Source organism: Rhipicephalus microplus, chromosome 7 (genome assembly GCF_043290135.1).
Source record: "Rhipicephalus microplus isolate Deutch F79 chromosome 7, USDA_Rmic, whole genome shotgun sequence".
Classification (NCBI taxonomy): Eukaryota; Metazoa; Arthropoda; class Arachnida; order Ixodida; family Ixodidae; genus Rhipicephalus; species Rhipicephalus microplus.
In genome coordinates, this window is record NC_134706.1 from 100860491 (window position 1) to 100877497 (window position 17007).

Genomic DNA, 17007 nt, shown 5'->3' on the forward strand with positions numbered 1-17007 from the left:
ATTCTTGGCTGTGTGCCTCATAAAGACGGCGACCGACACCCCCTCCCTTTATCACCCCAGCCACCCTCCGCACTCCTGGTGACGAACACTACAGCTGCTAAGGTTGTCCGTCATTCCGGCAGCATTTTATTTTCTGTTTTTAAGTGGGCTCAGAAGTCGAAAGATGTTTTCTGAACCTTAGAGGTACATTGACTTCCCAATCGTTCTTTTTTTTAATAAATGGTGTGTGTGCCCCTCGCACTGCCCTGAGTCGTTTTCCATTCTTGGCCTTTATTTCGTCGCAGGAACGATAAGCGTGGTAGATAAATGTGAATAGTGGGATGCGCAAGGCATAGCGGGTTAAGCCAGAAAAGTGGAGTGGGCTGATAGATAGCTGCGTGAGTCATGAAGCTGGTAGCTGACTCAGTTGGGCTCATTGTTTCTGCATCGCGACTATGAAGGTGCGCTTCGAACTCGAGGACAGAAAAGACATGAGTAACGCACAGCTCATGCTCGTCTCGCAAGCCATTGATAAAGATGCGCGTGCACCCCGAAATTATTTCAGTGCATGTGCAACTATGATGAATTGCGAAAACTCGTAATAGAATGCAAATGTAATTGTCGGTACGCATGGCCTTCAGTTAGCATAGCCTAATTTATTGCAAATGACAGAAATGCCGTTGTTCCACTGCCCAGTAATTTGATAGGCGTGGACCTTTTGTCACATGCTTCAGCCAAGGCAGGGTGCTTCAAAAAATATGGCGAAAAATTATAAAAACTAAAGAAAATGGCACTTGTGCTTGAAGTCCTCGGTATTTCGCTTTTCTGTCTGTGGTGGAAAAAATTTTAAAATCATTGGACACAGGTTTTTTCCACGCAATATAAATTACAAATCTATATGGCCAAATAATCACCAGAACTAGCGTAAGGGCAAATTGTATAATCGCTGCGAAGCACTGCCTGTCGCTTTGAAATTTCGAAGCATCGGCATCTCGTACTTATTCCGTGCTCGAAAATTTAACGAAATTCATGGTTAAAAGTGATAGAGGAGCTCCGGTGAACGCAACTAGCCGATGACCAGTCACGTCTGTGTTATCAATGACGATTAAAGTGGAGCTCTCCTGCAGTTTCGCACGGATGAGGGCTGGTGCAATCATCATGACATGGCCAATGGCAGCTGTAGGCAGGTATTATACCTCTACACCTGGCAGTTGCTAAGTTGCTCTTCTTTTTCCTTTGTCCTTGGGCACCTGCTATATAAATGAAATAATAATTTCGTGTGGTAAGCGCCTGCAGCCGGTGACAGTGCAGAACTAGCTGTGCATCCGCATGCGCCATTTTTTCCTGAGTGAAGGAAAATTGAAGGAAACTTTGTTGAAGGTGGGGGAATAGAATTGAATTGAATTGAATTGAATTGAATTGAAATTTATTCCGCAACAACAAAATACATGTTACGAGGAGGGCAGGTAAAAGCTGTGAGAACAGCTTGAGAAGCCCTGACCCCCTAGTACACAGGGTAGCACAGAAAGACGTGCGGCTAAGGACAACCAAAATAAAAGTGTTTCACAATGTGCACTAAAAAAAGAAACAATGAAAGATTACAATGAAAGATCACCGAGGTAGTCGCTAGATCACATTATTATATAAACACTAATCGCAATTTTTTTGGTGATATGCTAGATATATCAATGTTATGTTCCCTAATTATGCGGTTTAGAAGTGTAGGCAGTTGAAACTTTAACATTTGATTTCCGTATTTCGTTCTACATTTTGATATGTGCCACACTTCAGGTTGACGTACATTATAAGCAGGAAAATTTTTCTCTAACCTGGCTATTCTAGCAATCGTATCATTATTTTTCAATAAACCGAACTTATATAAACGGCTTAGTTTATAATCATATATTGATGCAACCTGAATGATGTAGTGTTTTTTAAACAATTCTGCTGTGTGGCTGCGATGTGGTAATTTAGAGGCAAGACGCAAAGCTTTCTTTTGCAAGATGGTAAGTTTGCAAACGTTTACAGTTGTCGTTGTGGACCATACAAGAAAGGCATAATTCAATAATGAAGAAAACAACGAGTTATATATGAGCATGTTTACAGAAACAGGAAAATAGTAGCAATGACGGCGCATGACGCCGATTATACGAGATAGTTTAGTAATAATATGGTTCACGTGATCATCCCATGTCATGTTTTGTGAAAAATACACGCCTAATGATTTAAAACTTTTGACGACTTCAATTTCTAAATTATTTAACGAAATGATGGGAAACTGAACTTGTGTGTGGCGGGGGTGAAATAAAACAGCTTTTGTTTTTTTTATGTTTAGTTTTAGAGAGTTTTCTTGGGCCCATGTGTTAATTTTAGACAGTGCGTTATTCGCTCGGCTACCTAGATCGCTGCTACATCTGCTTGAAAAAAACAAACTTGTGTCGTCAGCATATATAATGTAATGGGCAGATTCATCAATACGAACTATCTCATTAACGTAAAGTATAAAGAGAAACGGTCCCAAAATGCTTCCCTGCGGGACGCCTGTTTTAATGGATTTTGTTGCGGAATGTTTGCCTTGAATTACGACGAATTGAGTTCGGTGTTGCAAGTATGAAGTGATTAATTTGTGTGCAACGCCTCTTATACCGTAATGGTCCAACTTTTGTAGGAGAATTTTATGATTAATGAGGTCAAAGGCTTTTGAGAAATCAAGAAAAAGACCGAGTACCATATTTCGGGATTCAAAATTCTCTAGAATGTATTCTTTTTGTGCCAGTAGCGCGAGCTCAGTAGATTTATTTTTCCGGAAGCCATACTGCGCTGAAGTAATCAAGTTGAACTTGTCAGTAAAAGAGTTCAAACGTTTCAAAATTATTTTTTCCAGACCCTTAGAGAATACAGGTAGAATCGATATAGGGCGGTAGTTGGACATGTCATTTCTGGGACCCTTTTTATAGATAACTGTCACTTTTGCTATCTGCATGTTTCGCGGGAAATGTCCTGTGGACAAACATATGTTAAAAATGTAGGCAAGACAGGGTGCTAGTATGTCAATAACATACTTAACAGGTTTCATCTGAATATTGTCCGCGTCAGTGGCTTTGCTATTACTGAGTGTCAAAAATGTCGCTACTAATTCACTCTCTGAAATTGGCTCTAGAAATATTGTTTGGTTATTTCGAATATTCATATATTTTAAAGAAGTACTACTGGTTGTAGGGCCGCCAACTGACAAAAAGAAGTCGTTAAATGCATCAGCTAAATCAGGCCCTTGAATTTCTGTACCATCTTTCACAATTTTGGTTAATTCCTCCGGGTGGCGGCCCTACAACCAGTAGTACAACCAGTAGAGTAATGAAAAGCAGTATACTATTCATAAAATTTTTAAAAGGGAGATTAGCTAACGAAGCACATCGGTAAAATCTTGCCAATTTATGACGCCGGAGTACACAGCGTAATCAGCTGCGATCCTTTCTTGTACTGGCGAAAAGCACACCGTGCGAAGTTAGAAAAAAAAAACAGACAGTCTTAGAGTGGAGTGCTGACATCTCAACTATGGAACTTGTTGCTTTTGTTCGCGCGCTTTTTTAGGAGGACTCACCCAGTGTGATCGCCCGTGGAGAATACATGTGTACTTTTTGAAGTTCGAGCTCGGCCGAATTTGGTCAGATTTGCACGGGGTTTCCGGCACTGTATTCCTTTTTAGTGTATAGAGGAAATGCTGCCGACAGATTTTCTATTCAGGCTTTTATTTTTTTACAACCCAACGACAGATATCTTGAAGCACGAGGAATTTGGCCAAGCTTCCACTCTCCTACGCTATCACTACTTAATGTTGGCTGCTATATCTCCCTCTGTACACTCGTTCTCGACAATGGAATGCTTGAATATTTTTCACAAAGGATCGCCATTTCAAAGGAGCAGTTTGGCCTGAAAGCTCATAGCGTTGCAAAAAAGAAAAAATAAACAGCATGGGTGAGCGCGCATTGTTAAGGCCCCCCAAGGGAGCATGACTAAGCAATCATTCAGTCTATCGGTATCTCCACCATGACTCATAGGACAGACGGAAAGACACCTTACACCTGCTTTAGTGCTAGGCCTACACAATAATTTTGAGTCATCGCAAGAAGTACTTATTTCTGATATATCTAATTCTGATTATTATTGTGACTACCGAAAAAACTGTGCCTTTAAATATACACTTCTGTCAAGTTATATATTTTGCGCTTAAAAGCAACAATCTAATATTTCAGGCAAAAACAAAATTTTATTATAAGCAACGGCAGAAACACTTGACAATCGAATGATTGATGAATGTTTGAATGAAGAATTCAGGGAACTGTTGTTTGTGTGGAATAGAAATATTTTAGTCCAGTGTTTGGCCAATAGACTAGCAGACAGTTGAACACGTATGTGAAGCACACAAAGCAAATACAGTTTTTTATGTCTTTTATTTGTAAGCAAGGTTTTTCTGAGCACGTGTATGCGTGGGTTCTTGCTGTTTCAACTTGAGCTCGCTTTAATTTTGCTCTCTATATTAGAGATTGCGTACACAGATTCCTGCCAGAATCATTCAACAAAAAAGAGATGAAACGTTGCAGCAGTATTTTGCGCATTTTCTTCGGAACGGTTCTACCATTGATATACAGGGGATACTACACTCTAAGCCAAAACGGAGCAACAGGGGTATAGGGGTTGCTCCTTTCAGGGAGCAATTGCATTGCCACTCCCATTACTCTCCTAAAAGGAGTAACTGCAGAGGGAGGAACCGTTGCTCTCCTTTCAGTTCCTCCTTCGGGGGATGAGCAGTTACTCCCTCCAGTTCCTCCCTGCAGACCAACAGTTACTCCCACCAGTTGCTCCCTGCCGACCAACCCTTACTCCCACCAGTTGCTCTTCTAAGAGCAACAGTTACTCTTTACCGTTCCTCCCACGTGTTTGCAGTTACTCTCTGAAAACCAACTGCACATGCTTCCAGTTACTCCTTGGGGAAATGAGTATTTATCTCGAGTATGCTTGTCACACGCTTGACACATGGCGAGAGCTCCTTGGAAGAGCACTGCTTGGGTGCTTCTAACACAAAAAGTGGACAATATTGAAAGGAAAATAAATGCTTTATTGTTCTTTTTATGAGGCGACGTGTGACCACACGTAAAAGTAGACTTCGCCACACCACAGCCAGCACTAAACAAACACCATAATACATCAAAGGTTTTTTGCGTCATCCGTGGGAAAACAATCTTGAATTTCTAGCATAGGGCAGTCTGTGTCATCATTGGTGAGAGAAGGGCAACTTCTCCAATTCTGAAGAACTCAAGTTTCGCAGCTGGTGTTTCCATCAGGCTAGCGCAGCAGAACGTCACCGCAGGCATATGTGAAGCATCTCATTGCTGCAAGAAAAAAAATAGAAGTGTGAGGTTAAACATGCCAGAATCAATTCATAACAATGAGTCACACACACTGAAGCAGCGCTTACATTCTAGGATGTCTACTGCAAAACGAAATGTGAAAAAAAGGAAGGTTCGGCCAAACGTTACTTGGCAAGCCATATAAATGCTGATGTGGTAGACGCTCTTCACATGATGTCTCGGACAGCAATATTCTGGAAAAAATGTGCAGCACCTCAACAAGGCATATTTGTAGCAGTTAAAGATACCCTTAGGTTCAGTTAACTTGTTTCCTATACACAGCTGAGTTACATTTCTATGAGCCCAGTCACCAATGGGCATTCTAAATGAGGTCATGTGTGTGGCAAATAACACGTACTGTCCGCTCATGTTAAAATACTTATTTAGCTCGTGCACATAGTTGCTCTCGATTCTACTGTTCTATCATACGCTGCTGCGTCTTGAATTGTGCAATACCTGTAGGCACAAGCCAAGCATGCAAAGCCTGCTTGAAAGCAACCATTTGCAGAGGCTACATGATAATTTTCAGTATATTTCTTTGTACCTGACGCAAACGGCTGGACAAAACTATAGACAAATAAATGTAGACCGTGCTACCTTCAAAAAATGCTTTAAATTTAGAAAACTAGGGTGCATTTGTTCACTCGGTTGACGAGTCACAGCCACGAGATATGTAAACGAAGCAATATATCTTAAGGCATGCACAGATATTCTGATTCTTTGTTTGACAGTGTCACAGATAGCTTGCCAATGCATATATATTTGAGCGCAACAAGATGTGAAGCTTTTATTAGTTCAACGTCTTGTTGGTTCACAGCCAAACAGGTTACTGCTTGTTAGACAAATTGGAATAAGCACACCATGGTTTCCAAAAAAAAGCATTATTAGAAGTTAGCTCCCGGTGTGAATGTCTGCCTATTTATTTTGTACTGCCTTCTACATGTGCCACAAAGACATTTGTTGAGGATGTGCTACCAGTCAAGACAAGATCGCATACTTGGTCAATGTGATGGAAATACAAACATTAGAAACACTGCCACCTCTAGTAAGAGCATAACACTTCAGTATCTTGGACTAGCAAAAAGGTGCACAAGAAAGTTAAGCCCACTCTTGCAGAACTTTGAACGCGAATATTTCAGAGTGGGGGAGGTCAACATGCTGTGGCACTTTTAAGCCCACGAAACATCTGCAGAAAACAGGGTAAAGGCAAGTCAAGAAACGCTGTTATGAAGGCCTGCGCATGGACAGCTTTGTGAATCTAGGCCCAAGTGTTATGCTTTGTGCAAGCCAAAATCCATGTAAATAGGGAAAGCATACTTTTAGGAGTACCAGCGTAAACAAATCTTGGCAGTTGGCTTTTTAGTACAAACAGCAATCCCTGCAATGAAAACATAAACATTTTATCTTAACGGTAACAGTGTGAGCACACACACGGGCCAGCGGAGCCATGTCGAATTGTCAGTGCCAGTGTAACCATGTGGCATAATGAACTATTCTCTGGCCAACACATGCACAGTTTGCCCCTAAAAAGCGATGCTTTCATATACGTAGTACACAAAGTCTGCTTTTACCAAAATTCACTTGCTTTCTGTACTTTAGCATCGTTGGGAGCATCTTTATCTGCAGTATAACCAAATTTGTGTCATATCCCTGAAAAAAAAGTAAAAGACGTGCATCAAATATTGTTTCAATTGGTAGCAGTGAAGTCAGGTTAAGAACAGCCAAGTGGGAATCAGCCGAATTATGTGCATGCGGCAAATCCCAAACGGCGTTATTGAGGTTGTCGAAATTTTTGTCGATTGGTATTAACGTCGATATGTGACTTCAACGGCATGCCAAGTTTTCACTGCGCATAAAGATTTCATGATGCAGAATAATGACAGCGCTAACGAGAACATACAGCATTTATGATTGTCTTTTACAATATTCAGTTTTGCTAAGGTTTTACATCACTAAAGAAATCTGAAAGATTTGGGTCATTCCTCCTCCAATTGTTCTGTCAATATGTAAACTGCTCGCTTGATGGTGCGCTTATAAAATAGTACGTTCAGCGCAGAGGTGAAGCAAGTGACGCAGTGATGTGGGCATTTTTTTTTTTAGGCATGCGGGGAGGGGGGGGGGTCCGCTTATCTGAATAGGCCGGGCAAGCGAATATGGTCGTCAATTTGGGCTCCCTACGCCCGGCCTAAAAAAATTCTGTGCGCAACCGCCTGGCTCTGCCAGTGAAGTGATGCGACAATGATTTGTTCACTTACTGATTTACATACACTTTACATCTCTAAAAAATGCGGCCCAAGGCCCCAACACTCAGCCGTTAACATTACATAAAGCCAATGGTAGAAAAGTGCCAGTATGAATGCAGCTACAACCCCGCCCCAATGTTTTTTCAAGCGAGGTAGTATTGCGGAAATGAACTTTTAACTGCAAAAGTACACTGGCACTGCAGTGGTGACAGGGGAAGCAAGAGGGTATGCAGGCGGTAATAGAGGTAATTTAGTCCGATACGGCTAGCAATGGATACGGTGAATAAGAGCAAATCATTTCTCTTTCAATAGCGCAACCACTCAACAATGTATTGTAAGAGCATTAAATGTTGCTGTAAATGCCACTCACCTGCACGCTGATGCATGCACAGTCCTTTGTCCGACGAGCGAACAGGCTTGCAGATAGCTGAAGACGTGTTTACGATGTGTTTGTTCCACCCAGCAGCAAAATCCACAACTACTTCGCGCTCCATAAAGATAAATATACACTAAACTTCATCACGAATAAGCAGAAACGCAAATCTGCGGCACAAACACACGATTAAAACATAGCTCACAAGCTCGCCCGTCCATGTGCTCGCCAACCACAGACCATATGAAAATGAGTAAGTAGTGCGAACGGGAACCTAGTTGCGCCGAAAAAAAAAAAACGTCCAGCAGTGGCAGCACAGGCGTCAGCGCAATAATTTCAGTGTGTTCTCCTAATACAATTATAAAAAAAAACTGAGGTATACTAAAACTCATAAATAAATATAAAAAGTTGAGTGTAATTTTTCTTTAGTGCTAGTCAACATAAACACTGAATAACAATTACTTTGTAACTTACATCGTTTGCTACACCAGCGCCACTTTTGTCGTGCGGGCGCAGATGGCGCAGATTTGTCATTCTGCCCTCAAACTACGCGGTGAAGCGTGCTACTAAGTGTATGGCTGATGAGAAGCGCGTCTGGGTCCGCTTTTTTTTTTTTTCTTCTCCAATATATCTGGGCGGGGAGGGGGGGGGGGGGGGGTTCCTTACGCACGTGTTTCGGTGCTTGATCGACTTTGACGCCCTTTTTTTCGCGGACGAACGGCGTGTCTAGGCTTTTTTTATCGTTGTTTTGCACGTGTTTCGGCATTCGGTCCGCTTTGACGTGCCAACTCTCCATTCTGCTGCTGCGTGTGTTAGGTATTCGCAGTACTGTATTCTCAGGCCTTCTGTGTTCAGCCAGCGCTGCTATCTTATTATCTACGGATGCTAAAATAAATCACTGTTTTGGCTTGGTGAAGTTTGGCACACAGAACAAACAATAATCTGGCCCATAAATATCAATGTGGGCGGCATGCATATTTGTGTGCGGTGTCCTGCCGGGGAGTAACCGTTGCGTGACGAAAGCATTTACAGCGGTTCCTCCTTCCGTTGCTCCCTTACAAACTTAAGATGAATACAGTTGCTCCCCTATTCTCGAACAAGTCGGCCATCTTGTTCCGCTTGGTCTTTTCGGAGAGTAACAGTCGGTCTGAAGGAGTAAAAACAGCCGTTGCTCCCATTTCGGCCGTTTTTGGCTTAGAGTGTAGGCATAGTTTTCAGAAAAACTTTGTTAACCGCAGACAAGTTTGTCGGCAGTAATTCAAATCTTATACGGCAGCGCTGTGTTTCATGTTTAGAGTATTTCAGGTATTGCTCCCGACAGACGTTTTTTTAAATGTAAATCTACCTATTACTTTGTTTGATTATTGTTTATTCTCTCACCCCACATTGCGGAAGCTGTCTCGATGGAGACCAAAGTGCTCAACATGTGGATCAGCAGTGCCACTAAACACGTGTTCATTTCGCAAGTGAGTTTCATTATTCAGAACGTAAATGATAGCCTCCATAAAAGGACCACATGATAGTGGTATAGAGTGCAACAGGGACGGCTTTTTTTTAATAAGTATCAAGCATGGATCTGTAAAGAAATTCAAGACTAACCGTGCGTGTTTACCAACAGTTCCTTTTTGGCGAGTTTATTTGAAACTTTTCGTCATGTTGCCTTCCTTTCTGTCTAAACTCTTGAATATTTGAAATATGGAAGTTCTGAACTATTTTCCCAGCAACGTGGTATCCTTATGTTAAACGACTAATTGCGAATTCTACGTGTCATTTTTTTCGCAGCAAACTATAACATGTTATGGATACTGTTTTCCTTGTGGCCGAAAGTTATCGTCTTGAATGATCATTCATTTGTAGGGCTTCACGTCTATATAAAAACAACGTCCATACCGAGTCTACCGGTGGATACCTCAGTTAAAAACACCAATCTCAGTGAGAGAGTTCATTTGGTAAATTAATGACCACACTCTTAGAAGCTCAAGTGTAATCTTCAGCGTCTAAGAAAGCGGCATATCATTTACTCACACCGAAACACCTAAGAATGAGATACCAGGTGTGCTTGCATAGTTTAAAGCTTTTTCCACCATTTCCAAACATTGATTTAAAACCAGTGGCTCTCCACGTAATGTAGTAATCAAACCAGTCATATGTGATCATTCCGGCTTCAGGTATTACCTTTTATTTTATTCTTATTCCACTGCTAGTTTTCCTCCGTTGATATTGAGTTTTTCAGCGGAGGGCCTTTGTTTAGTAATCAAAATGCCCCCTCTCACTTTTTATTTTACTCCTACCGACCCCCCTTGCATTCCTCTTAGAGCCCGTAGTTTTGTAAAAATTACGAATGAAGTATTTCTTAGCACATGCAACATATATTCTACCTACACATTTGTTCAAATGATGTCAAGTACTGCTTTTCGTGCAAAATATTCAGTCTTGAACTTTGGGGTACGAACTGTCTTGACACAACATAGTTAAAGGCAGTTAGTGAAGTGCTGTACTGAGGTGATATACTCCATCAACATAAATAATTCACATAAATATCCTTATAGCGACTGTGTGCAACCGGTGCCGGCAGTTTAACACACTGTGGGAAACGGAAATCAGGCCTCAAATGCGTCGTTCAAACTTCATTGTTGAAGGAAAGTTGTGTGTTGCCTGTGCAGCATGGTAACTTGAGCGAGCGTTATTGACAATGTTAGAAGGTACGATTAGGCACATTTAGAACGCAACTGTATGATTTAAGAGACGCCGTAGAGGAGGGCTCCAGAAGATTCGACCACCTTGGGTTCTTTAACGCGTACCTAAATATATGCACACAAGCCTGAAGCATTTCTGCCTCCGTTGAAAACGTGGCCGGCACGACAGGGATCCGATCCCGCGACCTGTGGGTCACACTTTGTTTAAACTCAAATTGCTAAAATTTTACGTAAAAAACGCTTATGGCTTTACTGCTTTGCGTAGTTTAGGGATCCTGGTAGTTTTGACAGCCTTAGTATATTTGGTGTTCACATATGTCACGCAGAACATGGAGGCAAAACATTTCGTGTCCATCTACTCTCACCGCTGTGAACACCCTCGAATGCAAAGTTTAAGGATCAGAAGGCGAAGATCAATGTGGGACGTCGTTGCGCCATGCGAATTTTCTTTTATGCAGCTCAAGCTTGCCCAAAATAGACTTCCAGCTTCACTGGCTTGAGTCCGGCAACGTTATTCACCATGACAACCATGTTTCGTACTAGTAAAGCTTCACCTGATTAATCATCAAGCATTTTTTTTCTCATCTTACGACATGACGTACAGCACGTGAAACAACTAGCAAAGCATAACCTGGCTCACGCCTATCCATAGATGGTGTTTGCACGTGGCAATTCAGAGTGCGTCTGACATGAGTAATGCGTAAGTAACGCTAATATATTTGCAAATCACGCTTTCTGGAAGCGTTCATTCATTCAGAATGAACTCTTTAAGCGTGCCCATGCCGATGTATTTACTAAATTGTAGCTACTTCTTATTGGTAATAAGTGTAAAGCTCATCTGACAGCACCGGTGGAATGATTCCTTCTCTATGATTCTTACACGTTATCAGGATTGGGGAGGGGACCATAGGAAAACAAGCCCAGGACAAAGCATTCTACATAAACAATTGTGCCTCTATAACCCCATCATATGGTGAAAGAGCGCAATTTAAAAAAAAAATATCTGGTGTGCGTAGGCATCAGCCTCTCTTACAGTATCTCATTGACAAACTGATTCTTGAAATTTCTGGCTAATAAAAATATTTTACCTTTACGACTATTTAAATGGAGTCTGGCAGATGTTTCAACGTTTTTAGGCGCAACAGTTCGCAGGACACGCCGCCATTATTTTCCTGCTGCTTACTAACACGGGCGAGTAAATATTCTTTGAAACCGTATGGATGTGGTCCTTAAAATGCAGAATAAGTTTCTTTCGAGGCCTTGGCATCGTACCTCGTGCTTCATGCATGTTTTTTGGGTAGTCTTTATTACTTTCTATAAGTATTCTTCTACCGTCTTTTCTATTTAATGTTTCATTTGAGACCACAAAAGAGGCGCCAGCCCGAAGCGGGAGAACACTACTAAACAAGACAGCTTGCGTTGCGGAACAATCATGGCAGCGTTCTTCACAAGAAAAGAAAATGGAATGGTTTTCACTTTTTCTAGTTTTTTCGCAAAATGTTCGCTTTTTACGAAATACGTCTATCACTCCGCGTAACCTTAAAATTCCTTTATTGTCTTACATGAAATTTCCTTTATCCTTGCAGATACCACCGTGCAAGCTAACCTCTATAATTATACATATTTCCGAATAGAACGCTTTTCGTCTCAAGTTTATGTTTCAACGCAGCTGTCACTTTTTAGGGCTATTTCATGACAGTACTGTCGCGTGACGCCTGAAAATTCACGTGAAGGGGAACGAACACGAAGTAAAAGGGTGTACTTGTCTCTCCGTTTTTTTTTTTGTACTGTGAGTCATTTTAGAGATAAAGACTACCCTCCTGCTCCCTGCACTTTTGATGAATCATTGCAGAAATTCTCGGGGTCGTACGATAACCCATCGCCCGCTTTTCTCTTTTTTCCTTCGAGTGGAGCGTGAAATTTCAGCTAGTACCCTAACACAGAGTGAGAGGGTGGTGTTGGTAGTAGTGAGAGCGAGAAGACGCCTGATTTCTACTGCGTTGTAGGAAGCACGGTGCTCTGAAGGTTGACTAAACCACGTTGTGCATAGCCAAACGGGAGTGACAAGGGAGAGGGAGTAAGGAAAGAAAACACGATGGAGTGACTGAACGTCTATCACGTGTCGTGTCACGCCCTCCAGACTAGCGAATGGCTCATCATATCCTCCGCTCCTAGCGGCTACGTCTCGAACAAAGTTGCTTGTCGACGTTTTCTAGAAATAGCACACAGAATGGAATGAATGAATTCGACGCGCTCCGTATACACTAACGAGATATCACGAGTGAACGCCTCCTCCACTTCCACCGTAGGATGCTGACGTGGCTGAGGGTGAGAAGGCTTTAGCTAGTCTGCTGTCCTGTTTGGTCACTAACAAAGGGAGTGCATCCCTTAAAAGCGCAGGCCCCTTCGACTGCCGAGCACAGGTCACAGCAGCTCAACCCGTCAACATGAAGCTGGCTACGCTCGTCGCCACCGCCTTCCTTGCCCTTCTCGTCGCTCAGAATGCCAATGGCCTTTTCCTGACCAGCCTGGCCCTGCTGCCCATTTCGACAATCACAAGTATTGGTGGCCTCGCAGGACTCAAACTCGCCATCGCCATGAAGCTCCTCGACATGCTCGGCTGGTTCAAAGTGATTCGTTACGAAAAAGGCCTTCAAGCCGGCATCGAAAGCAACAAGCTCCCTGACCGAGTCGTGCTGCATGCCGAGGCAAAGGACATCTTCCCCGGCCCCACAATATCTTTCCCGGTTGCTCCGGTGCCGTATTTAATCGGGGGTAGTATGCGAAAACCTCCTCCCGTCCGGTTGCCACTCAGCTATTTCAAGATGCTCGCTAATGCCACGACCGACTTCGATTCACCGAAGGTGAAGTTTTTGTCCAGCGGCTCTTCTCAAGTCAAGAGCAACAAGGGATCTTTACTGCAAGCCTCTTTGGATCTGAAGAGACCATTAGTCAACCTGGAAGGGAAACACGCTGCAACTATTCGAGTGAGTACCAATTTATAATTGCATGCTTAATGTCAACTCTGTTGTGCGGGGCCTAATATAGACCACTTGCAATGAAGATGCTGTTAAGACAAATCCTGCAACGTGACACTAACTAGCTGTGTCTCTTTCGTTTGAACTTGAAGGTGGTTACGGTAACTTTTGTTTCAGAGCGAAAGTTGTTATAAGATCGCAAAGGCCACGTGCGCCTTAGTAGTCTGCCCCCACCGCCGATGGTCGTAACCGCTATTGAGCGAAATAGGAAACACAAGGACAAACGGGGATTTTAACTCGTTGCCTCTGCGTTCCAGCCGAACATTCCACTATAAAGTCACGCCTGTGCTTGATACTCCGTTATCAACTGGTCTTAGGCAGTCTTCATGTCGGAAAGAGGATTCGTTACTAAAGCGTTTCACTAGCAAATAAACAACCACGTATTACACAATGCTAATTGTGTAATGCATGAATTGTTGAATACACCAGCACATTAAAAACGCAAGTTGTTTTTCACGAAGTAACTGTGAGCCACACTCAATTTTGAGGGGGGGGGGGGGATTGGCTGAGATTTGAGTGGTTTTATAAAATATTATTAACTGAGACTAATGGAGGTGATATATAAGAAAACTCACAGATTACATAGTAGAAGATGATGCTCGATGTGACACCTATATTTAGTAAAAAAACAAAGGTTCAAGTATAAATCTTTATCAAGGTTAGCCTCAGCATTAAAAAAAGTGTGCAAAATTTTATGCCACTGTGTAGCGCGTATACCACTCTTCTCTATAAAATGACGAAGAACGAAATAGTCCATGCCTGTCTATAACACAAAAATCATGATAATCTATGGCATGATGGGTACCCTGCAACTGTGCTTTTGGGAGTTACGCAACGAGTTGTAAAAAAAAGGCTCTGAAAGGGCGCTATTCGACATTTCGCTTGGACTGTGAAAAGCCTTTCACAGAGTCCTGCAAGTTTTTTTTTCTTTACTGTGCAAACAACTCATTTGGCAAAAAGCATTTTATGCACTTCTACTGTTTCAGAACGATTTGCAGAATGCTCAGTGCATGTGAACATTTTTTTTTATAATGAAAGGACCTGGAACTCTTTCACGTAGTTTTCATCTCGTAGGCAGACGCGCTACTTGTCATTTTTAGGACGGCTCCACCGATACATTCGACGCCATATCTGCCTGTTTCTCCGCGCTTATAACTCATGTGCTTTTGTATCTTCACAGAGCCGGCGAAGCACGATCGAATCAGACCCGAAGGTTGTCAAGGACGCTGTGAACCTGGTGCACGAACTCGACACGAACCGCTGCATTCTGCGCCTCACTTGCGAGGTCAGCGCGGACGCCTCGGCCTACGGACAGTACGGCCACCGTGTAGCCTCCTTCCTGCGCAGCCTCAGACCCATCGGCAGAAACTCCGCCTTCAAGGACTTCGAGAGAGCCTATCGCAGGGGCAGGTCACACGGTGTCCCGGCCTGCGTCCAGACTTACTCGTCCTGCAAGGTTGACCTCCGTGCTATGGTGGCCTTCGTTCAGGCAATGTGAGACACCCCGCCACCTTATTGAGATGCCTGCAACACGTGCACGAATATTGTAAATAGCCCGACGAGACCATCACTGCCTATGAAACTATTCAGCAATAAATAGTTCGCACAAAGTTTTTGGGTTGTCCGTATAAATTTTGATGTGTAGCTTCGGAGGTCTAGAAAAAGCATTCGTTCCATTTTCTTCGCTGTTTTACTTTTATTGTGCTACTCGATTCTGCTTGAATGCGGGTTTATCGCCAGCCTGCGAACAAAATGTTTCACTACTACGGCAGAAATCTTAACGGTGGCAAGTCTATGCCCAAACCGTGGCATTCACAGGCAATTTTTAAAAGTTTGCAGAAACCTAACGTTCTATAAATGGAGCAAGGTTCAAGTATTTCTGAATGTATTCTTCCAAAATATCTGAAGAGGGCCCTAGATGTATCTGATCATGATATCAGATATTTGGCTCCGTAGTGCAAGAAAGGAGTGAAAAAACCTTATTTCACTCCTGCAGGACTGCGCTTAACGCGTAGCGGGCGTCTCCTACGTAGGGACCGACAGGGAGTACCCGGCGGTCGCTTTCGACTCCGGAAGGAAATCGCGAGTGGGCCAGAAGCCAAGCGTGTTCTCTTATTTATCTGGCTACACTGAAAACAAAAATATGCCCATCCATGAGTAACCAGGGAATGATGCCCCTGCTGTGCTCCCTTGGCTTCACTCAAACCAGAATTTACCAGAGAAACTATATCTGTTTTCCACCGCTTTTCTCCGGTGGGCTCCGGCGAATGAAACCGGAGAAAAACAGGGCCAATCAACTAATTATGCTCATGAGGTTGTTCTGAAATCGCTCCGGCACATCGCTTCTGCCCCGGTGGATGCTCCCGAGTCGCTCGCGCTCATCGCTCAGCGGCATTCATTGGCTGCTCGAGAAGCGACGTAAGCAGCCGGTGGGGTGAGGATTGTGCGAAGTGTTCGGCCGCGTTGGAGAAACGTCAATCATTCTGAACGACTTCGGGATATCATGAGCGACAAGCAGCAATAAAGGTTATCAACGATAGAAGGGAGTTGTGCAGACGGTAATCGTGTGATGGTTCCTGGCAGCGAACGATAGATTGTGATCTTGCGAGTGTTCAGGGTGCGGCCGGCGGTTGCTGGTGTGGCGAAAAAATGCTGGGTGAGCTCTCATGCAATTACCTGTATTATTGTTGTCAGGTACTGGTATGATTGCATAATGTTGCCTTAAACATGTGATCAAGATTAGGCTAATTTCCCAAGATATGTCAGCGAAAAATCAGCGGAATTTCGATAATGCGTTGTTTGACTACGTGTTTTTTTTTCCTTGGGAGGGCTCACCATTGCGAGCGCCCATTGACAATGCTTGTGTACTTTCTCAAGTTATATCTTGTCCAAATTTGGTCAGATATACACGAAGTTTTCGGCACTGTATTCCTTTTTAGTGTATACAGGAAATGCAAACAAATTTTTCTCTCAGACTTTATTTACCTCAGTCACTGAAATTATTTTCGCAACATTTCCTTGCCTTTTTGCAAATTTTTATGGTATTATTTTTATGCAGATCAGTCCGGTTGTTCGAAATTTACAAGCTGAATAAGTTTTTTGTGCGCTTTTCGTGTATACCTAAAAATCGCGCTAAATTCAAAAGGCGTGACGTGGCTCCACTTGGTGCCACCTTATATCAGCCATACGTACTACAACCTACCACCAACAACCCATGTAGATGTATTTGTGCGCCACGGAGAAAAAATATGGACGCACTGACCACACTTG

The 17007-nt window shown here is 42.9% G+C and overlaps 1 protein-coding gene and 1 long non-coding RNA gene across 3 annotated transcripts; one reads left to right on the plus strand and one right to left on the minus strand.

Annotated features, from left to right (window-relative positions):
* Positions 1-5361: 5361 nt before the first annotated feature.
* LOC142767575 (uncharacterized) lies at positions 5362-7506 on the minus strand. 2 transcript variants are annotated; one of them, XR_012885004.1, is made up of 3 exons: positions 6959-7506; positions 6705-6765; positions 5362-5581 (listed from the first exon to the last, which is right to left on the minus strand). It is a non-coding gene; the product is annotated as an uncharacterized LOC142767575 (long non-coding RNA). The 2 variants fall into 2 exon arrangements; XR_012885003.1 differs by lacking the exon at positions 6705-6765.
* A 5487-nt stretch (positions 7507-12993) lies between these two features.
* Positions 12994-15336, plus strand: LOC142767576 (uncharacterized). Its single transcript, XM_075869538.1, has 2 exons — positions 12994-13686; positions 14918-15336. The coding sequence occupies exons 1-2, from the start codon at positions 13147-13149 to the stop codon at positions 15233-15235; spliced, it is 858 nt and encodes a 285-aa protein (XP_075725653.1). The 5' UTR covers positions 12994-13146; the 3' UTR covers positions 15236-15336.
* The last annotated feature ends 1671 nt before the right edge of the window (positions 15337-17007 follow it).